Source organism: Orbicella franksi, chromosome 9 (genome assembly GCF_964199315.1).
Source record: "Orbicella franksi chromosome 9, jaOrbFran1.1, whole genome shotgun sequence".
In the NCBI taxonomy this organism is placed as follows: Eukaryota; Metazoa; Cnidaria; class Anthozoa; order Scleractinia; family Merulinidae; genus Orbicella; species Orbicella franksi.
The window spans coordinates 2754561-2777290 of record NC_138153.1 but is presented as its reverse complement, the minus strand read 5'-3'; the positions used below and the strand labels follow the sequence as shown (position 1 = coordinate 2777290).

The 22730-nt window shown below is 40.0% G+C and overlaps 4 protein-coding genes across 5 annotated transcripts in view; 3 read left to right on the top strand and 1 right to left on the bottom strand.

The window, feature by feature from the left end:
• Positions 1 to 90: 90 nt before the first annotated feature.
• Positions 91 to 22730, bottom strand: part of LOC145497872 (uncharacterized) — a 56262-nt gene continuing 33622 nt past the window's right edge. The window contains exon 2 of the mRNA XM_081477734.1: positions 91 to 3059. Within this exon, the coding sequence (XP_081333860.1) occupies positions 107 to 2143 (2037 nt within the window). The 5' untranslated portion in view covers positions 2144 to 3059 and the 3' untranslated portion in view covers positions 91 to 106. The remainder of the gene's footprint in view (positions 3060 to 22730) is intronic.
• On the top strand, positions 3052 to 8228 carry LOC145497874 (uncharacterized). Its single transcript, XM_081477736.1, has 3 exons — positions 3052 to 3633; positions 5734 to 6258; positions 6542 to 8228. Exons 2-3 carry the CDS (start codon positions 5742 to 5744, stop codon positions 7132 to 7134), a joined length of 1110 nt encoding a protein of 369 aa, XP_081333862.1. The 5' UTR covers positions 3052 to 3633; positions 5734 to 5741; the 3' UTR covers positions 7135 to 8228.
• Positions 10677 to 18016, top strand: LOC145497412 (uncharacterized). Of its 2 annotated transcripts, none has more exons than XM_081477221.1 (2): positions 10677 to 10828; positions 17012 to 18016. In XM_081477221.1, the coding sequence occupies exon 2, from the start codon at positions 17042 to 17044 to the stop codon at positions 17999 to 18001; it is 960 nt and encodes a 319-aa protein (XP_081333347.1). In that variant the 5' UTR covers positions 10677 to 10828; positions 17012 to 17041; the 3' UTR covers positions 18002 to 18016. The 2 variants fall into 2 exon arrangements, with proteins under 2 accessions (XP_081333347.1, XP_081333346.1); XM_081477220.1 differs by lacking the exon at positions 10677 to 10828 and adding an exon at positions 14898 to 15890.
• LOC145498156 (uncharacterized) lies at positions 20284 to 21908 on the top strand. The gene is made up of 2 exons (XM_081478041.1): positions 20284 to 20323; positions 20462 to 21908. Exon 2 carries the CDS (start codon positions 20931 to 20933, stop codon positions 21678 to 21680), a length of 750 nt encoding a protein of 249 aa, XP_081334167.1. The 5' UTR covers positions 20284 to 20323; positions 20462 to 20930; the 3' UTR covers positions 21681 to 21908.

Genomic DNA, 22730 nt, shown 5'->3' with positions numbered 1-22730 from the left:
AATCGGAGAAAATTTACTGGTGAACTTTAAACAGCACATAGTATTGGTGGGTATTTAAATCCCTTTAGACGTTTCAGTCAAAACGACACGTTTCTGCCGAATAGGGTTATTTTTTCATCAGTTTACACAGTTCTTCCCTGAATTTAAATAGATCAAACATGTCACGCAAGTTAAGATTGCTTTCCAGGCACCTGTAGAAATAATCAGGACATTCATCACGGAGTGCATAAAGGTAAATCAAAGTCTGACCGTCCAGTCTGGGTAGGACTGTCTTGCATACCTCGTCCAACCCAATGTCCTTTAACCAGCACTCCACATCATGACTTGTCCAACTAGAGATTCCTGGCGCTTCAGGGGTGGCTGGAGGACAATCTTCTTGTACTTGTTCAGCATTTCCTAATTGGCCAGGGTCAGTGAAGTGATTGCCTTGGTCTTGTCGTCCCCTGCCGCCTAACTCCCTCAACAACTTCCCAACCCCTGTCTCGATACCGTAACTATTTCTAAAGTCAATCCAAAGTTTTGTTCCAACAATCATTCCTAGCCAACCGTCCGGTCGGTAATTTCGTTCCATCATCAAAGGAATGATGTCCTTTCTCAGCTGGTAGGCATACTCGGCTTCTGATCGACAGTTTGGACTTTCTTTGTATCGTTGTGATACGCACACCAGAATAACTGAGGCGTTCTCGACAGCTTTGGCCATGGTCTCCAATGTGGACCCTCCCATCTGCTCCAGATCCATCCATACTCTGTATCCATTGGCCTGAAGCTTGTTTTTCACCTCGACTAACACTTCCTGGGAATCCCATTGGTAACTAATCATCACGTGATTTGCCGAGACTTCTCTTGTCTCCTCAGCCTGCTTTCTTGCAGTCTTTCCTTCAATCTCCCATAGTGCACCTGCGGCTCCCTTTTGAACATCCGGGTCCTCGCAGTGCTGCAGCTGTCGTAGAGTGTTCAAGGCTCCTTCCTCTTGAGCGATGAGGTTCTTGTTATTCTCATCAAAGGCTAACATCCAAAGCGCTTTGACTGCGCTTGCCTTTTCTCCGTTGTCACCTGATGTCTTTATCATTGAAACAAGCACTTTTATCGCACTTTTTTGACCCAAAACTCTTTTGTTGGTATCGTTTATGGCAAGATGGCTGAGACCCTCCGCCAGCTCTCTTGCAGAAAAGCCATCAAACTTTCGCCTTTCCGAATCGTTAGCCTTTTTCAAAATGGAAGTTAAATTCACCAAGATTTCTTCATCTGCGAGTACCAGCTGGTTACTCTCTTCGTCAGCCACGTAAGCCAAACTTAGCAAAGCCAGCGGGGCCACAATGGGAATATCTGATTTGGCAAAATAAACTAAAGTCTCCTTGGCCTCGTAGTCAACGGTCGGTTTGACCTCTTCAGTCTTCCTGGCCATGTTATACAGAATATTAAAACAACATCCCAGAACTCTAATGGCTCGTACTGGCGTCTCACCACTGCGGTCGTCCAAGGTCTTGAGCATGGACTCTAACTGTTTGCTACTTTCCAAGCAAAGTGGTATTATCCCAGTTTCTGTTGCGCATGTCACACAGAACTGCTCATGAAACTCAGCAAAGTTCTGGATCACGAGTAGAATTAAAATTAAGCTCTCTGATGCCAGTTGATCGCATCGGTCTGTTTCAATATTTAATGGTTTATCCGCCGGTTTTATTCCATTTTTGCGAAGTGTCTGTCCGCTGTTGAGGTAGGAATCGAACAACTGTTTGGTTAGCTTGTAGAAAAACTCCGCTGCGCCGATGTCGATGATGAAATTTGCAAGAATGTCATATTTCTTTTCGTCAGTTGTTCCGGCTGAGAAAGCTACCTTGATACTTCTCTGGCGAAGCTTAAGAGCTTCTCTATTTAACTTCGATACTAGCTTCTTGTCGCTCAGTGAATTCTCCATTTCTGACAAACGCCGAAGTTTTTCAACACTGCTGAATACCGCTCGCAACACTTTTGAATATTCAGGATACCTTTGGCTGTACTCTTGTAGTTTCTCGCAAGACGATAGTTCTGTTTCTGATCCAAGAAGCGAGTCCGTCTCCTCTATGTCCTCCTCGAGTCGTCTATGCCCAGTTAATACAACGGTTGGCCGATGTAGGGTTGGTTGTTTTGTGGCTCCACATCCCATGATTTTAAATTAGTGAGTTTACAATCACGGCATTGCTTGTAAAACCCATGCACTCGAGTGAAGTCTTCCTCACAGCAGTCATGAACAGTTTCCTCGCAGTAGCACAGCTTAGTCAAAAAGAACCGAACAAACGACCTTTGCTTAGACTATTGTGATAGATTTCTGTACAGATTTGATCTCAGTTCAACGAAGATCACGCGTGTTGCTTGAAGCGGAATGTTTATTAGCAACAAGACATACCTTTATGTTAATGTGGCAAGGCGGGTAAGGCAGCTTTTGTTATGCTGTTGTTACGCATGAGAAACGTGGTTACAAAGGCGGGCACCCCGGTCGGCTACCAAACATATAATGCTTGTCCTATACTACGAATACCATGCGCAGGATAATGTAATCAAAATTTTGCAGCTTATATTTCAGGTTTGTGTGTCTTTGGATAACAAGAAATTCGCATACAAACACCTTTGATTTTCAGGATTGAGCAGCTGAGTGCGCCTACAACCACTATTTTGTCTTCTCTTCTCTTCTTTTCAAATTGTTTTCTTTCTTTTTTTTTCAAAAACATTTTTGGAACAGCTCCTCAACACTCCTAGATGTATAATTTTCTTAGGCAAGGAGTTCCTGAGAGGGAAATGCTTCTTTTCAATCTGAAGCGTGCTGCCTCTCTGATCTTACTAGGGTGAAATACGGAACGACAAATCGACAAGCGAGAAGGAAAAAAAATGGAAATATAAAAATGACCAAGTCTTTATTAAGCGGCTAGTTTAGCTCGCCTTTTTCACTTCACGCGCGACGACCTTAGTGGTAGGGATTGCTCTGTCCTCAGTATATTCATGAACTAGTTTAAGACTCCGTCCGCACTACGCGCGAGGAATCTGAAAACAGAGCTTTATTTCTCCGGTTAGGCCTACCGTCCACACTAATCCGTCACGAAAACGGAGCTTTTCGAAAACGCTCTTCAAACCGGAGGAATTTGAAAACGTCAGCGCTTCAGTGTGGACGGAAAACATTTTGAAAACGAATATTTTCGGAAGAGACCACGTGACGATAATCGTGATAAACCCTTGCCCGAGTTTTACTTAAACGCAAACGCAAAATGAACGGTGATTGTTGCGTTTTTGAATTCCCCCGGCGAGGGGTAGACGGAAAACATTTGATGCGTTTTCAGAGTGAAACCTCTGTTTTCAGAGTGAAATCTTTAATCATCATTTCATAATGATTAAAGATTTGAAGAATATTACGTGTGTAATACGAATTTGAAACTTTTCTGGTAGTTTTAGTCAGGAAAATTTGTCAAAGAGCGGCTCGTGTATTCGCGACACGCGACACTGAACAGAAGTACTTTGAATAATGTCGTGACTCACTTAGAAGTCACGTGACTGCAATCTGCGCCAAAAGTCCAGACGAAAGCGATAATTACCACAGTACACGTGAACTGAGTGTGAAGAGCATTGTGTCTTCGTGATCAACGCCAGAATCCTCCTTTATCGCAGGTGCGTTTAATATTTTTTTTAGCACGCTAGATAAGAATTTCTCTCGCATTTGAGGAAGCTGGTTGAGCTGTGAAGGCTAAGAGAGCGGCTCGATCGATGCACGACGATCTAAAGTACTTCCCCTCGTTCAGCTGAACTCTCAACTGATCTTAGTTGCCGGGTCTTCGCCTTTATATATGCTGTCCATTTATGCATGTACCGTTTCTTTAGGGAGCTATTTAAGGCGTAGCTTAGTTTGTTAAAAAGTCCTTGTGATCTCGTGGTTTTAACTGAGGTTTTCAACGGCCCCTCGGCGTTTGAATTCGCCGGCTCTTTCTAGCCGGATCTTCAACTGCCGTGACATAAACTCTTTTTCTTAGGTGACTTTAATTAAATACCTACTGGTTGCCTTGTAGTGATCTCTTCTGCAAACGAAACCTAATGCATATTCTATTGATCATGATCATGAATGACGAGAAATCTCTGGATAACGCTTTCCATCTTTTATCTCGCTATTAAAATATTTCAAAGACGCGGGTTGAAATTTGGCAACTGTACCCATAAATATGTCACTGAGTTGTTGCAGTTTATTCAATAATCGAGACGTTGGTAAAATCTGCCGTGTCATGTCCCAGTTTATTTAAGAATTTTCGCTAATAGAAATTCTTGGCGTCCACTGAACCGGATATGAAATGTTTCTAAGAAAGAAATATTTTAAAACTGCAGCACTTTCAGTTTCGAGAACTGAAAAACTGAAAGATGCGTCATGTTTCCTGATTTGCACATTCAGGGAGATTGTAACTTCCTACTTCCATTTTATTTGATAACGGTAGGGAGCTACTCGGTTGAATAATTAAGTGTTAACATTTATTTCTCTAAAAAACAAATTTACAAAAAAAAAAAAAACCAGACCAAAACCAAAGAAATAAAGGGTATTATCTTACAGGGTTTTAAAGGGTCAGTTCGGCGATAATTTACTTATCAATCCTCACTAGCGCCCTGAAACTTCACTTAATTGTTTTTCTGTACTGACTTGCTAAGAAGTGTCGCTGAATACAACGACATATGTATTTGGAGTCTATTTGTGTCCGGTGTCTGTCTGTAAACAACTTTATGGAAATATTGTTCGGTGTATTTGCATAAATTCGCTTAAAATACAAAAGAACTACTGCCATGCCGTGACGAGGTCGGTCTTTTATAAATATATATATAGTTTATTCGCTGAAGTTTGTCTGAGGGAACGCTGTGTGTAATACATGCAGATTGTATCGTAAATCCCGCATGTTGTATGTTTTGATATTAGATACTGTGTTATATATTTGTACTCTAACCCGCTGCAGTAGAACAAATATCATTAACAGTCGCAAACTATGCAATCCGTCAATGCCACTTTCACACACTTCATATTTGCATGTCATTCAAATTTTATGTTTTTACCGGCTTCTTTTAAAACCGAAAATGAAAGAAAGTTTCAGAAGTTGGGCTGTAGTAAGATAATTAGAACAAAATAACCACTAAATATGATTAGAAACTGAAAGGAAAATATATGGAAATAGATGATGATTGTAGGGGAAATTTATTTCTTCAACAGTATCATTTGCCTATCGATTTCAGACAGAAATACAGACAAGCGTTATTTAAGCTCATTTAAAAGTTCACTAGCGGGGTATTGATTCAGAAATATCTCATCTCTATTTTCGAGACGGCTATTTCTCCATTTAACGGAGCCACTTCGGGTATCGTTCGGCTGCAATCTTCGATAGGTTTTAGAAAACCGGAAAAAGTTGTCGAAGGAATTCGAACCCATGACTTCTACGTTATTGGACAATGTAAAGCCTGGGCGCAATATACCTGTAAGTGGAATTATTTCCTTCACGATTATACCATTTGATTACCTTTTAATAGAATGGCCGACAAATTGCGCTCACAATTATGGGCTTTTGACTTGACTATTGCATGGAGAAAATTAGTGCCAAACGTTGCTAAGGAATTTTGGAATTTCACGTGCGAAATTATAAATTAACGATGAAATTTCGCGCCAAAATTATGGAGCAATTTGTCACCCATTATATTATGTATTTTATTTCTCTAATTTTGTTGTTATTTTTTTTTCTTCCCCAGTTTCAACGATGAGGACTACCTCGCTTGCAGCAACTCTTATCTCAGTAATCTCTCTGTTTATTGCCACCGTTCACGCGCAAAATCAAGGGATTGACCGTTGTGACGGAATCACCAACAACACCCGATCTCAAATCTGCCTGTCTGGAAAGTGTCCGTTCACCTGCGGCAGCGTCAATGAATCAGCTTACTCCAAATGCGACCAAGTATGTGTCGAGGAGCCTTGCGCTTCCTTGAGCTGCAACTCTTCAGAGTGTTTCCAGCGGTGCCTAGCGGGAGGATGTGAGTCGCTGCACTGTTCAAGCGATGACTGCACACAGACATGCATGGGAAATTGTTCTCGCGTAAACTGCACGATGACGTCCAAATGCAACCAGCAATGCGAGAAGGGACATTGTGGATTGCACGCCAGCGGTGATGGTGTGGTTGTCCAGAATTGCGCCGAGATGTGTAGTGATGTGAAGTGTGAGGCTGACGATTGCCGGCAAGTCTGTGAAGGAGAGGGGTGCGGTTTGGAGTGTTCCAAAGGTATGAGCAAATGGCACGCGTTTATAACAGTGCTTTCTCGTGCTTTACTCCGAAGACTTGCTTTCTGTGAAAATCGTAAAATCAATAACAGCAATCAAGAGAAAATGATCATGGTCTCTTGCAACAATATAAGTTCATTTTCAAATTATAAATATAATTGAAAATTATTAAATTTTTTTTTTCGCAAAGCTAGAGAACGTCTGAATCCCTATTAACAGCGTGCGTACCAGCCACTTAGGTTTAGAACAAACCTGTTTTAATTATGTTTTTCGGTGCATTTCAGGCGCCGGGGAGTGTAATCAAAATTGCAAAGGGCCTTGCACCATGCAGTGCGGTGCTTCGAGAAAGTGTGAAACCAGTTGCACAGGAGGAAAATGCAATTTGGACTGTAACAACGCTAACACCGCGCTCTGTGAGCAAACCTGTGCTCATGGCGCCTGCAATATCAAGTGCACAGCAATGAACTGTGATAGCTCATGCTCGAAAGGCCACTGTGCCGACTTCAAGTGCACCGCTGGCGAAAACTGCACACAGAACTGTGGGCACAACTGTACCAATATGAGATGCACAGCCAAGGAATGCGATCAAACCTGCACCAAGGGCAACTGTAAAATGTACTGTGAGTCAGGTTCAGACTTGTGCATTATGTCCTGTCCTGGTGGAAATTGTCTGCTCCACTGTGATGGAGCCAAATGTAAACGCGACTGTTCTGGCGGTAGGTGTGTGCTATCTGGATCAGGGAAAGAGGAGACGACTCCAAGACCAACAGTCACCGCGGCACCCAAGCCAAGTGGTAATGCACCAGGGCCCATGTCAGCCGCTTTGGCCTTTTTTGTTCCTTGGATAGCCTACATCTTTTCTGTGTACGAATACTAACGATCTTCACACTGATTCAATTAACTAAGAACTCTACCGTAATTTTACATCGCCGCTTTTTGTAATGAGCGCTCACAGCTGTCAGACAGGCGATATATTTTTATCCGCGTATTATATTTTAAGATAGCGCCCTCTAAAGTCTCTTCAGACCAGGAAGGGGCGGGGGACTTCTAAGCAAGGACCCCACCAACTTTGAATGCTTCTAGCTTTTAAAGGATTGCAGTAATGAACTCAGTTTAGCCGTTGGCATATGATTGGTCAATGAAGTTGATTCTCCCATGACAACCGTATTTTGACTGTCATGTTTTTCAAATTTCATTTTTTTCTGTTTTTAATTACATATCTTAGCTTTCTTGCAATAATTGACTTTTATCATTTTAGGTGAATTCAGCTTTCTTTATCGCTTTTGATTATTATTGATGACAGCTGTTTTGAGGTAATCACATAGTTTCTATGTTATGCGGCGTCTTCATTTCATGTTAAGATCTTCAAAGGAAACAATTTTGTACGTATTATAAAGCCCCACCCCCAGTCCCAAGAGACCACAAAAGGCCCGCTAAGAAAATACAGAGTTTAGTTGTTTGATAATTTTTAACCTGAAAGTTTACTGATTGTCAAACCGTTTAGTAGTTGAAGTCAAGAGTTCCACTTTTATCCAGCACGGTTCAAAATTGTGCACTAATTGGTCCTATAATCTAGCCAAATATATTCAAAGTCAGTCATAACTTTTTTTTTCTCGGTTGATTCTTCAGGTCCGTCTCTCAGTCGAGAGTTCCTATTTCACATTGCAAAAACTCGGTCAACGAACACTGCAAGGACGAACCATTTTGTTGAAATTTACTTTATAATAGGCTTTGCCTTGATGTACCAGCTTGTGTTCCTAAACAACAATCATTTTCTCCTTGGCGAAATGAGTTTATTTTTCTACAAACATCTTGTACAAACAGTCACTATGAAAACGCCCTACATAAGCAGCAATTTTTTTAAATTTGTGAATTAGTAGTTACAGGGAGGAGTATTCCCGTAATGTAAGACATGTAAGTGTGGTATGTTTTTAATCAGCAATTAAAAATTTGGATCATTCTGTCCACAGACCCTCTAGTTTGTCTTGAGTTCGTCGAGATCGCAAGCAAATGGTTTATTTAACCGCAAGGGATTTAAAAACACACGTCTATGGACAGACTAATATTCGGACAGCTAGTAACTCGAAATGAGGAAGCCTCTCAGGGAAACAATTTCTATGGACGTATGTCCATATAATTTTGGTGGTTTAGATTCTTTGAAAAAAAAAAAAAAAAAAAAAAAAACGTCTTAGGCCCAGTTCAGACGTCCTGTTTCTGCCGTGCCGAACTTAATTGCAATTTGGTTCGACTGTAGCACGGCAAAGAAACAACTCTGATTCAGACGTCGTGCCAGAGTCGAACCAAATTCAACATTTAGCGATGCCTCGTAACAATTCTCCTCCTAAATCCCAAAATACATTAATATAATTTATGAATTTTGTTTAGCGTGGCAAAAGCACGACGTCTGAATCACTGCCGTGCCAGAGTCGTGTAGCACGGCAGAGCTTGTCGAACTTAATTGCTTGCCGAACTTAATACAAAAGTTTGATTCAGACGCCGTGCTTCTTCCGTGCTTTTGTCGAACTTAAATCCTGAATTTAGTTCGGCACGGCAAAAGCACGACGTCTGAACTGGGCCTTAGCGTCCTTAGTATTTTATTTGTTTGTTACAATTTCAACCGCTCTCAAATAATAATTTGTTAAATCAATCTCGCAACGTGCATGAATTAAACGTGGGACGATCAACTGACCAAGTTACGTGATTGGTGGTATCGTGACATGGGTTAATTAAACAGCGTTTACATTGCAGTCAAAATGTTTTCCTGTCAGTCACAGAGTCTGCTGAGATTGTTCTACTAGGCACGTATTCACTGAAATCTTACATATTCCTCTCACGTAAATAATCATTTTACCAAAAAAGCGACGTCTTGTGTTAAAATACAGATTATCGTCCTGAATTATTTCCAAATACTCAGGACTAACATCAAAAGGAATATATGGAAATCGGATGGGAGAATTGACATTTTCGTGTTTTGGACATTCAGGGTTTGAAATGCCAACTGTATAAGACTCGTTAAGTCGATTCGGCATATTTTTATGAGTTGGCAGAATAATGTGATCGCCTATTATGAAGATTTGGTTTCATATAAACATTGTAGGGGCTGCAACACGGTTTGCACATCTTGAAAAGTTTAGCCTGGATTTTTCAATTTCGTCATTTGTAATCCGTGTTAATTTTTAAACCATCCTTAACCATCCTTGTTCCTTTATGGTCTATTATTATCTATGGTGTTTTTCTTATCTTAGATAACTTCTATTTTCAGGTTTCCTTCAGTTTAAAGGTAATTTTGTACATGGCCAAAATAACTCAAAATGCAGTGACATGAGAGAAGCACTTTTCAAGATGAATGTGATGTCACTTGAGTTATTGTGTTTCAAGGACGTTTGGAAAATATTGAAAAGCTGGGTAGTGGGTAATAAAAGGGAAATTAATCTATTTCCTCCGTCTCGGAAAATTCAAACAAAGAACTCGTAAGGCCCTCGTTATTTACACAATCTCATGATTCCGATCTCGGCATTAGTCAAGGAATCACATGATATCACCTCGTGACTTTTAATTGCTCGCCGAAAAAATGATCGATCTACAGTTTATTGAACAGCTGTAGACGGCTTTCATTTTCCAAAAATTTAAAATTAGAAACACATTATCAGCGGAACAATCCGTCGAAGAATATTTTCTCCCGCCTTTAAATATAATACCGCTATAAAAAGGAGATTTGTCAAATTTGTGTATTTAACTTTTTTTATGTCGTGTCTCATGTCGTTGTTGCTTACTCAATACGTTAGTCCACCATCACAAACGTAAATATTAATCGATCATGTAGTAAGGGCTGTATCGCAGGTTCCGAACTAATGCGAACAACTTGAGCACATGCGCAGTACAATTACGTCTTAGGGCCCATTATATAACAATTGACATCAACACCAGCGTTTACACCGATCTTGCATCTGTAAACTATAACTTCCCGGCCATTGCTGATTTTAATAAGTCGTTTGCTAGTAGTTTGACACGCGTTTATTTTCATTTGTATGCGAATTTTAAGCTGAGATTATAATTTCAATCTTTCTAGCGCTTCCAGTTTAATTGAAATCCATGGGCAATCGGCGTTATCATGAAATCGACCATACATGTTCAACAAATCAACTAAACCCCGGTAAAGCGGTTCAAGAGAGCGTAAACTTACTTGTTTTTCTTTCAGCTTCTGACGAGTGAATACAGTAAGTTATTTTTTTTCTTTATTGCTTGTTTCTTGTCAAACCGAACAGATATTTACAGTTAGAAGACTGCTGTGGCCGACAAGAATCCAATTACGTCAGCATGTTAGCTTGTCACTTCCATCTGCTCGCTTTTGACAAATTTACATTCAACAATTTGCGTCATAGAGCTGAGATATATATATATGGACGAATTGTCAAAGAGTCGTTCACATTATTACCAGAGCCATTTGGGCTGTTTGTGTGTCGCACATCATTAGGTGAAAAAATAGTCTTTCAAGGACTCAACTGGCCAAGACTTCCTGAGAAAGCGGTCATTTGCAAGGATTCAATTCAGCTTAAAATGAGACTTGCAAGGTGTGTAATAGAACTGTATTTTTTTATTGGACGACCATGTATTTATGTATAAACACGGTGGTCGTTGGGTTTGTGAAAGTCTCGATCACGAAAAATGGTTATTGCTTGATCGTGTAAGACGTAAAATCGGCTTAGGCATTTAGAATAAACCTTGAGGTGGATATAGCAAGCGCTGCTGGTTAATGTTTCGTTCTTGATGGCCAAGAGAAATGAGAGGAAAATTAACTTCCAGTTGACCGTTCTTTTGGCAGTTAATTTTTTTCAAGACTAGCAAACGGCTGCGACCTATTAATCAAGCTTCAAAAGCAATATTAGTTTTCAAATCCACGAGTATAACGACCTTTATTCCGGCTACTCTAAAGTAGCTCGATGGTCGGTCTCTCTGGTCACGACAGTTCAGTGGGCATATCTTTTCCGAGTCCACCGTATTGACTCCGAAGTGAAGAATGGTTTCAGAATATTTGAACTTTGTATTATTTACTCGCTACTTTCCGATACCACTTTTAATTTTCTTTATGACGCACTCGCTGGCTTGATAAAAGGTCGTGTTTTAAGGCCCAAATTATTAATTTTTTTCTCGAAAATTTCGATTTTGAGCCGATTTTGTTTTCTCAATAATCGCAAATAACGCCAAACGGCAAATTGCTTGTCAGAATATAAAATGAAAATTGTAATTTTCATCCTGATCAGACGAGGAACCGATGCAGTTTTGTCAGCGTTTTGCATACCTTGAACGTGTTTTTGTGCTGTGTTTATTGTATGGACAGCCGTGTGTAACGTTTAATTTCATGCGTACATAGATCAGCTTGGCGGACTTCTATATCTATGCATATCGAACAAAGTCTTTATATGCGTGTTTCAAAGATGGTGGCAGTTTTATTGTTAAATTTGTAAGATTTATGTGCAATAACACCTCTTTCAATGCAGTTTCAAAGGCGGGTGAGATACCATGGCCTTTCTTTCTGCTGGAAAGATAACAAGGCCGGCAAGAATCGACAGTAAAGTGTATCATTAATATTTCATCGTGTAGACATTTTAAAACTGTGGAAGGCGACATATGGTTGAAGTTTTTCTTCGCATTAAACGTGAAAACCTGCGTCTGACATAAAATTATGCAATAAATAGTCCCATAGTTTTCAATAATTATGCGAGTTTCAAGACGTAGTATAATGAAAGCTCTTACTGTTGAGTTGAAGCGCGCAGTTCCGGTGAAACAGAGAGCGCGCGCGCGCGTTGAAACGCGAAGCACACGCGCGATGTCCTTACACGGCATAGCCTGAGGGAATGTCAATTTAGAAAACAAACCGACTATTTCGTTTATTGCAAATGACCACAACTAAAACTAGACTGGGGGCGTTTCAGACTGAAAGTTTTTCCTAATTGATTAACAACTCACATTTCATTAAGTCCAATTTCGGGTTTGTTCAACCGGGCTTAATAAAAATACCCAGTTCTAAAAATCACACGAAGCGGTACTCGTGTTTTTCTCGCGAAGGAAAAGCAGGTTATTCTAAAAAACGCAAATTTGCGAGGGCAGCACGCATATGTTCATTCTTTTTCATTATCATTTTTTCCCTTCTTTACGGGGAATGAAAGAAAACTGGCGGAAAGCGGGAGAGGAGAACAATAGACCATTTTACAGTTGTGTGCTCAGTGACCTGGCCTTTGTATGGCAGCGAGGCTAGAGTTGACCTTGTTTTGATACAGACCTCACTGCTTTTGTCATGTAAATGAACCTAGTTAGCATCAGAACAACTTGTTTTACACAAGAAAAGCAGCGAGGTCTGTATCAAAACAAGGTCAACTCTAGCCTCGCTGCCATACAAAGGCCAGGTCACTGAGCAGACAACTGTAAAATGGTCTATTCACCATCAAAGTTAATATGCAAAACGAAAATATCGGAAACTTCGCATATAATTTGGAAAAAACACCTACAACTGTTTGGGTACGAACAGTCCATCTCCAAAAATATTGTGGGGCTACTCAAACAACACCAATAGTCTTATTATTTTATATATGATTCATGTTGTATTGTTGGTTTAAGGGTTTGTTATTTTCAGTTGGACCCTGCTATTAAATGCGAACTTTTTTCATTATTTTGAGCTCTTCCTTCAGTTTCGGACTAAATTCAAGCTCCTTTATTTCGAGCTACGAAGGAAATTAAAGATAAAGGTTAAAGAACTAGCCGTGTCACGACTCCTCAAGAACACCTGTTTGATCATGCTTTACAATGCAAGTAACTTTGTCCACTTGCCTTCTCTTCCGATACTTATTCAGACAACAACTTACCGGTAACTAGCCCTTGACCAGTAGAGCCTGCAGTGCGATCCAAGGTCAGCCTTTTCCTTTCCTTAACTTTAAATAAGGGTTGCAGATAAGGGACAGGTCGCTCCATTAAGTTATACTCATATTCATTATTATTAATTCAGTATTGTATTCATATTTACACTATTATTTCGAACCCCTGCTTTTCGAATTCTTTTTCTTTTTCCTCCGACAGCTCCGTCGAGATAGCGGGTTTCAGCTGTAGTTTCACGAAGAGAGTATGACGGCTATTAATACTTTTTGAGTGTAACCCTCTAGCAATCGTCAACAACAGGTGTTGGTAGAACGTGTCTCTGCCACGCTCCGCAGTACAAACCCGCCTGGAAATGTTTTAAGGAGAATCATAAAATGTTTTAATCCATCGGGTCGTTTCACCATTCACTCAGTACAGAACAGGGTCCAATCTGGCTGTTTGTTTTTGATCAATTACAAACTCAGTGGAGAGCATCGTAACACGTTTGTTTACCTGATGACCTGTGTTCAAGCCAATACTTTTGACAGTTTCAGTTTAGACCGTAATTTCAAGTACCTACGTCAATAAAGCCACGTTTTATATTCATTCGTTTTGGACGTGCTCTAAGCGTATGCGGTGCTGACATCGAATTTTATTGACTTGTGATAATAACAATGAGTGAACGGGTGTTCATTTTAGCACGCAATACATCCATACCACAGTATTATAAAGCGACTCACACGGAAATTTCCGTTCGTACAGACGTGACAGACGTGAGCTTAATTACTTATCCTTCTTATATAGCTTCCATAAGCCTGCAACAACAGTCAACAATATAAAAACACAAAACAGCATTTAATTACGCAGTGGTTAGTATAATTTCGATGCGTCAAAGAGCTCCTCAAACTTGAACAAAACTTCCAAAGAGTGATAAACACGAAAAGAATAACTGCTATTTCAGATATAATGGAGCGTTTAACGCTGAATGAAAAGTCTAAAAGTCACGTTTACTCCCGATGAGTTTTCTACCGGACAAAAAAGGCGAGTTTTTATATTGGCACAGTTATAAAATATTGTTATCTAAAAGCGTAGAAACTTAACGTAATATATACACTGCCATGGTTCCATTGAAAACTTATTAGGGAGAAAATGTTTACTAAACTTCCAGTCTAAACTAATGATGTTAAAACATTAGATCTTTTAAAAACAGAAGACGAATTCCCTGATATAACTGCATGGGTGTGAAATGAAACAAATTTTCAAACGTGAATGTATAATAACTTAATTTAAATTTGAAATTTTGGCGAAAGCCAACAAATTCCAAATACAAACAATACATTTACATTATCACTGCCAGCTGCTCAAATGTTAGAAAATACTTTGGACGCAAAGTTGTTAAAATTACTGAGCTTCAGAGCTGGACAGACATCCCCCAGTTTACTTTTCACTTTTTTCTTGAACGAATAAATGCAACTTTGTTAGGGATATGTTAAAGGACATGCTTTGAATGTTAAACTTTGCAAGTTTGATTTTATGTACGTTTCCATGACAAACTTTAAGGAGGTTCTTACAAACTCTTCCGCCTTCGCTGAAAAGCGACTACCATTTTCGAATTTTCCACACCAAATATAATTGCAGTTTAAGAAAAAAAAAACTATGCTGATGGCGTCGCCGTTCAATTCAATCATGCATACGTACAACCTATGTCGCTATCGTTGTTCGTGTTTTGTTGAATTGTTTCGGCAATGATTGAGGTCCTGTTTACAACTTTAGCAGGGTTGCAGTCGTTAGACCTTGTTATTTAGGCCCTTCCTCTAATTGGGTGCATCAATAGCTGCCCGAAGGGAGACTGCGACAAGACAACAAAATATATTATTGTCAATTATGTGAGGCCAGTTCAAAAGAAATGAATTGTTTTCCAAACTTGATTCAACGCAAGCAACCGAGAAAAGAAATGAGAGGCATATAAAGCTAGTGTGAACGGCAATGTAAATGACGCAAATATTTTCAACTGGAAAATGAAACGCGGAAGTTAAACGGCTTCTTTTTCCCTTTTATATAAAACTGTTGTCTATCGATCTTTACATTTCAGTCTGGACAAATTTCTGATCTATATAAGTATTTTACGTTGAACGATAATATATTTATAGCTGGGTTTTTATAATTTACAATTTCGTTGTGACAGATATCTACTATAGAAACTAAGAAAAGTCAGTACGGTAAGGTTATTTTGAATGCTAGCGCTCAGAAATAAGTAGCATAAACTCTACATAAAAGCATGTCCGATTTATTAGAAAATGGAAAGTGACAGCGCTAAAACATTAGCGTGCGAAACCGTCAAGCTGTCGGAGGATTTAATTTACCGCAGTTTTTACCACTTCTATTTCTATTTCAATTTCACTTCTATGCATACGGATACGAATTGAGGGTGGGGGGTTAACTTCTTAATGGAACAGCTCGGAACTGCAATGATTTTTGGCACTAGTTGTGTGTCTGGCGTTTTAAAATTAGCTGGAAACAGGCGTTCAAGGCATGACTGACAACCGACACAACTGATGAAATGAATTATTGAAACACTGAAGCCCTTTGACGTAATTCCGGTGTCAGAAAGTCGAAAGCTATTGTTGTGATAATTTTGCTTCAATGAATTTTCTCGCGTGCTCCGAAAACGATCAGGCGAGCAATTTTTCTTTTCGTTAACAGTTGAAGAAATAAGACGATGGATTTTCTTAAATTGTTCGATATTTTATGTAAAAGATGCCTTGGATGAAACATTTATTGAAGGTAAGGAATACATTAGTTATTTTTTATTTGGACTGAAATGTTTAATCGCAAAGAACAGCAGGTGCAGAATACACGCGACTTTCATCGATGTACCGCTGTCGTTAGATTTAGTTCATCGAAGAAGAAAATAATACTTTTGGGGGGTGTTTTTCGCTTTTTCGCGGCTAGGAGCTACAAAACTCGCCGAGATCAACTGAACTCGATTGCCTAAAAGTGATATCTACAGAAAGTCACATAAAAGAGCGATATTATCGAAGCTCACAAACGTTCCTAATTTACGCGTTGCTATTTAATAAAAACAAATGCGAAATTAAGCATTTTCCTAGCTACAACCAATTTTTATTCAAGTAAGACTCGTGTTTGATCGAGTCAGTTGCCCTCCTGGCTGGTGGGAAATTACATGGTACTTCATACAAAAGCTAAGATTAAAGCCATTTATTAATAAGATTAATGCACCTAATTTTTAAGAGGCTGGCTTGCGTGAGCGAGTGTCACAAATGTGTCTCTTATCAATAGAGACATTTGCACATATTGTTTTTATTCATCCTCACTAAAATGCTCCCTCTGTAGTAAGTTTCCATTTCATTTCCTTTAAAAAAACTGATGGGGATCGATTTTAACGTTGAGTAGAAGTTAAAAATGTTTCTTATATGCAAGAAATATACATCAATGATTACATGGCGGCTGAGAGTAATATCTGTCTTGAGATGTCTAGAAAGCGAAGACCAAAGACCGAAGATCCACCGTAAACGAAGACACCTTCGAAAAATGAAGACCTCGAAAACGAAGACCCCCTTGAAAAATGAGGACCTCGAAAACGAAGGTTCTCTAGAAAACAAAGACCTCAAAAACGAAGGTTCTCTAGAAAACGAAGACCTCGAAAACGAAGACCCCCTAGAAAACGAAGACCTCGAAACGAATCTTCGTTTTCGAGGTCTTGCGGTTTTCTAGGTGATCTTCCTTTTCGAGGTCTTCGGCGTTTTCTAGGAGATCTTCGTTTTCGATCATGAGGGGTCTTTGGTCTTTGGTCTTCGGTCTTCGCTTTTTAGATACCAGATCAGTCTTGAGTCATATTGACTAAGCTTTAAGCTTTGATTATTCTCATTGTTTTTCATCTTTAGGAAATGAAGGCTTAGAAGAACAGACGAAATATGTATCAAAACGAGCAGCCATCGTGTTCATACCAAGTAGATATTCCTAATTCGGGCGGTGGCGACTACTGCACTTTAAAACAAGTCCAGGATACCAAGACAACAGGGAAGAAAGCCAATAAACCAGCCACTCGAACAACACAACAAGGTGCTCAGCCCAGCAACCATAAACAGGAAAACAACAATGGCAACCTTTCGCCGAGGCAGAAAGTTGCACGCTCCAAATCAACGCCCGAAAGCTTAGTGCGAGGCGGCGAGGAAGAGCCGTCCAGACAAGCGAACGGTTGCCAGCCTGGTAACAGCTCTATTGTTATTGCCCCAGGGAGGAGAAGTACAGGGCATGTTAGAGCTGGAGGAAGGCGAAGTCTGGGGAGTCTTTCTAACAGGGAACCACCAGCGCCCCTTTGTTATTTTGCTTACTTGGGCAGGCTTACCCCAACAGCCAAAGGTTCCCAGAGGGTACCCAGGAGGAACAGGCTTCCTTCCGCTCACGATATTTTGGCAGATCGGCCTGTTATCCTGACCAGCACCTCCATTGTGTCTCCGTACGCAACCAACGTTATTTGCCAAGAATTTGAAGCGTTTGAAGACAGTGAAAGACGGGGGGACTTCATGGACCTGTTGGACTGCTGCACCTGCATGTGCTGCGTCAAGGGACTGTTCTACCACTGTACCAAAGACACTAAGGATGAGGGGTCAATGGAGGAGAACCCGTGCTCGTGTGAGGGGCCAGTGGGCGGGTGTCTTGCCCGGTGGGGTGTGATGGGGCTCATGTCTGTCTTCATGCCTTGCCTATTGTGTTATCTTCCGTTTGAGGCTTACTTCAAGTGTGACGACTGCGTGAGAAAGATGAAACACAGAAATCAACAGAAGGACGCTCACGTGCCAAGCATAAAGTATTCACCAAATGACGAGCCATCATCAATGTCCATGGATTCCAGACGTGAACTAGCGATATAGAAGTTCAGGCGGCAGTTCAGACGATTTTTGTCATTGAAATTCAGAAAACCCCGACGATGCATCAATTGATGAAAAAGACAGTTGCAAGATTATTTGAGGGTCTCGATGAGGTGGTGGCCAACGGTAAATATTTTGGCTCTTTACATTTAACGGCTAAATTTTTGGCTGGTTTTACGGTCAGTGGTTTTCCCCATTGAAACCGTCTAGTTTCGCGAAATTAAAATCGAGCGGAGGCAGCCATGGCGGAAAAAGTGCAAGCCTACCGTGAAATAAAGTTATTATCTGCCCGGCGTTTTTACCTCTGACTACACACAAAAATACTGATGTTAAAACAAATAAAATTGTAACACGCATTACTAGTACAACGGCTGACTTTTATTTGTTCAAAAACGTACAGATCTCCACAAATTACACGAGCGGATCGTGCGTGGACTTAACCGACTGACAATGAGATAACTTTTAACAAAGTGCAACTTTGTAAATTTCCGGAGTAACAGCAAAGTAACCCCCAGGCAACTGTTGCCGTGCTCAACGTTGAAAGCAGAATATCTTGAAATGGTTTTTTTGTGTGTGTGCAGTTGGTGTAGGTGAAAATATAATCGATCCATAATATTTGCATGCGTTTTTGTAAATAAGTATTATATATTAGTAGCAGTCGTACGTTATCCCGTTAACACGACCACGTGACTGGCTGAGTTTTTTTTCATTCGGACCAAGAAAATGGTGGTTTTAAAATTTACTTTAATATAAAACAGTTTATGAATACGAACAAGAATCGAACATGATCACGATCGAATATGATTCAGTAGCGTTGACTTCAGTACAAAATTAGCAGAACATAAATAAGATGCAGATATAAATATGTTTCATATACCGTTTACTATGCGTCCTTGATAGAATTTAACACTTACTTATCAGCTGAGTAATCAAATAGAAATTAAAATAAACATTCAGACACGATCTGTTGTTTACAAGTTCTTCACGGCATTTCATCTCAGCAAAACGATCAGTTTGTAAGTTAATCGAACTGACTAGAGGGTAGCGGTAAAGATCTTACAAGAAATTAAGATGGAGAAAGCAGAAAAAGTAATTGGGCACTTCAATATTAATAGATCGAAGCTAACGTAGGTGGTCTAATTATAGTCTTGCTGGACATCTTCTCCAAACACGACAAATATTAAAGTTTGGGTCTGTGTCTGAATCGAGTTCAAATACAGTTAATGGCAGAACTGGGATACAGAGGTCCTACTCAATTCGTGCTACCGGCTCAGTTTGTCGGCAAGTCTGACTTAGAAATACAAACTGGAATATTTATCACCACTCCCTCCCATCGCCCTGCAATCACCCCTTAGGAAGACGATATTTTTCAGGCTCGGTTCCTCGGCAGGTCTGACTAGTACTCTCAGAGGTTTTTTTATTACTTGTACCCTTCCCCTCCCCCCTCCCCCCATTCACTTTCGCTTATCTCCCATCGCTTCAACCTTGAAATAGTGGGAACATTTATCCAAAATAGATTAGACAGGTTACAATATTTGGCTCGGGGTCACAACATGTCATAGGGCCAGTATGAACTCTATCTTAATATAAAACGTAAAAATTCCAAAATATCTCCCCACCTCATAATATTTAGCTTCGTACCACCCAAGAACTTTAACTTTCTCTTCGCTCGTTCTAATTGCTCGTTCAGTTACTTAATTCTCGAATTTTTCTGGCAAGCAAAACTTCTTTTTTAAAAAATTACGATGTTTTGGAAAAGCAAATATCCGTAAAATGGATTATAACTCACGTCATGTATCCACTAAATGATGTAAAAGGTATAAATCATTACATTAGAGAAAAACCACATGTGTATTTAAAATATCTTTCAAAACGTCTAAGTAATGTTTTGATAATGGCTTTGTATTGGCTGTCTTTCGCTTCATTGAGCTTGAAAAAACCTGGCCGAACAGAAAAAATGAAAAGCTAGGTTACAAAAGGTAATTTCTTGTCAAAATATAATCAGCAAAGCATACATATCGGGTATTCCTCTCTGAAAAGGCGGAAAAACGAGAATAAAAATTGCGCAGTTTATTAGAATTTACAATGACGCAAGTGTATTCACGATTGTCACACGCACGTCAATGCAAAGTAGGTTAAAATAAATAATGCTATAGTCTATAAAGACAAGCTACTAGTAATTTGAAACACTTTCACTTTGACTTTGTAAATTGCAAACTAGCATTTGTTTCGTTTTGTTGAATTTCCAGCAAAAACATCATAACATTGAATTATTTCCAACAGTTGTTCACTAACCGAGCAAAGAGTTTGTTGAAAAGATACTTGGTAAGTTTTCTGCCCTTTTTTGATAAGTTTTGGAAAATTATGTCGCAATATTGTTAAACCGACCTTTCGAGTGTTTGGTACACGAGTGTTTTGTACAGCCACTAAAATTAGCAACGATGGTTTTGTTTTTTGTTGAAGCTCAATTGCGGAGCCAATCGAACTGTGGAACGTCGTTAGATGTTTAACATTATGCAGGGTACATGTAAATGTTAAAACACTGCGGCAAGTATTTAGAATAATGGAAAAACTGGGGTCACCGAGCTTTTTGATGAGTTGTGAACCTTACAGACTAAAATTAAGGGTGTTGTGGAGGATATACAGTTGTTAAGGTAGAATGCAATGTCATGCAGATATTCACATCTTAATTGTTCGAGATTGATTAGGCATTCGTTTGAGATAATTATAGCTTATCATTATTTTAACATCAGTAAATACGGTGTAGTAGTATAATTCACCAAAAAGAAATGGGTTCAGTTCTTTCACTAGCCGATCACCGCGCGCTGTGACACATTCTAGCTACTTCAAATGATTAGGCTCCCTGGTTTGCCTTGACCGTACCTTCCGATTTCTCTTGGTATTTTCTTATTTGTAGCGATCCAGAGATATAATGCATACGGCCGTCAGGAAGTCATCTTCATTATCAGGAATTCTCGAGTCACCGCTGAATTCGACTGCTGATGTGGCACGAACTCTCGTATTTCAACCTAACGACGACGGTGCAAGGGTGAAGAACGAGCAACGCAAGAAAAACAAGAAAAAAGAATCGCTCCGAAGATGCAAATCTTCCCCCGAGAAGAAGTTGTCGAAACAGAGCCGAGAAACGAACTCAGTTGCGTTGAAGTGCGCTTGGGACAAAGAAAGAGGCTATGTTACAGACTTGATAGCAGAACAAAAACCGATCACAAACCAGCCTCAGCTCTCCTACTTTGCTTATCTGGGGAATAACTATCCAGGGCAGGGGCGATATCAAGCCGTGTCAAGCAATGCAGAGGCCATTATTAACCTGGGTAATGGAATCATCGCTCAAAACAGGTCACCGTCTATGACAAATTCAGTCGAGCGGGTAATTCATGGAAACGATGTCCGCAAAAGCGTTACGATAAAAACTGACACAGAAAGACTTTTAGAGTGTTGTTCTTGCATGTGCTGCGTGAAAGCTGTATTTTATCACTGTACAAAGAACAGAGACTTCGAGAGAAACTGGGCCGACCAGCCTTGCTCTTGCGAGACTGGGACCGATTGTGGTGCTCGATGGAGCATTCTGGGTATGTTTTCTCTATTTCTGCCCTGCCTGGTGTGTTATCCTATCATTAAAGAGTGTTGGAAGTTTCCTTTTAACTTAACCAAAAAGTCATAGACTGATGTGTTTTTTTGTTTCATTTGAAAAATAACCTATCAAGCTAGTAACTTTCACCAATTCACATAATTTAAATACTAATGCATTGTGTGCAGTGTTTCGGTTTATTCAAATACAAGGTTTGTTTCTTTAGGTTTTAATACAAAAGGATTATTTTCAACATCCATAAGTTGTTACGCAAACGTCGTTTGAGCATTTTCTGATCGTACATGAACGAACGTTATGAAAGAAAATCTGGAAAAAATAAAAGACCAGTTTATGTCTTCATAAATTGTAGTTAATGGGACAACCGTGAGAATTACGTGTGGATTGCGTGACATGCAGTAACATTGGGTAGGGTTTCACAGGCCAAAGTTCAATTCTGATCATGTGCGTCCATAGTGCAATCTGCGGGCTGAGCCAATCAGGGTTGTTTTTATTTCACTGTCAATCAACTCCTAGTGCATTGAACATAAGCCTAGTGTTTATTCATTCCATCGCTTTAGCAGGCAAACACCTTGCCTGCTTTCTAGTACAAGTAGTTCAGTGTGATAAGCGCTGGTTCGGTAAGCTAGACATTGGGAGTTCAAATCCCAGTGGTGACTACTGATTATTTTTACATTTAACTAAACATATTTTGGGCTGGGTTTGTTTCATCTATGGGGAGTACACTTCGTGTATTTGTGGGGATGAAGTGCTCCCATACAGGTCACTCTTTGCCCCATAGACTCACAGAATGGATTGGTTGCCGTGGTAACCACGAGTCTTAGCTATCTTTCCTGAATAAGGGCCTCTTTCAGGGTATTGTGACCTGCAGCCCTGAGGAGGATTAAGGACCTCTCGCAGGGTATTGTGACCTGCAGCCCTGGAGAGGAGTAAGGACCTCTTTTAGGGTATTGTGATCGGCAGCCCTAAAGAGGAGTAAGGAACTCTTGCAGGGTATTGTGATCTGAAACCCTCAAGAGGAGTAGCACCTCTTTTAGGATATTGTGACCTGCAGCCCTGGAGAGGAGTAAGGACCTCTTTTAGGGTATTGTGATCGGCAGCCCTAAAGAGGAGTAAGGAACTCTT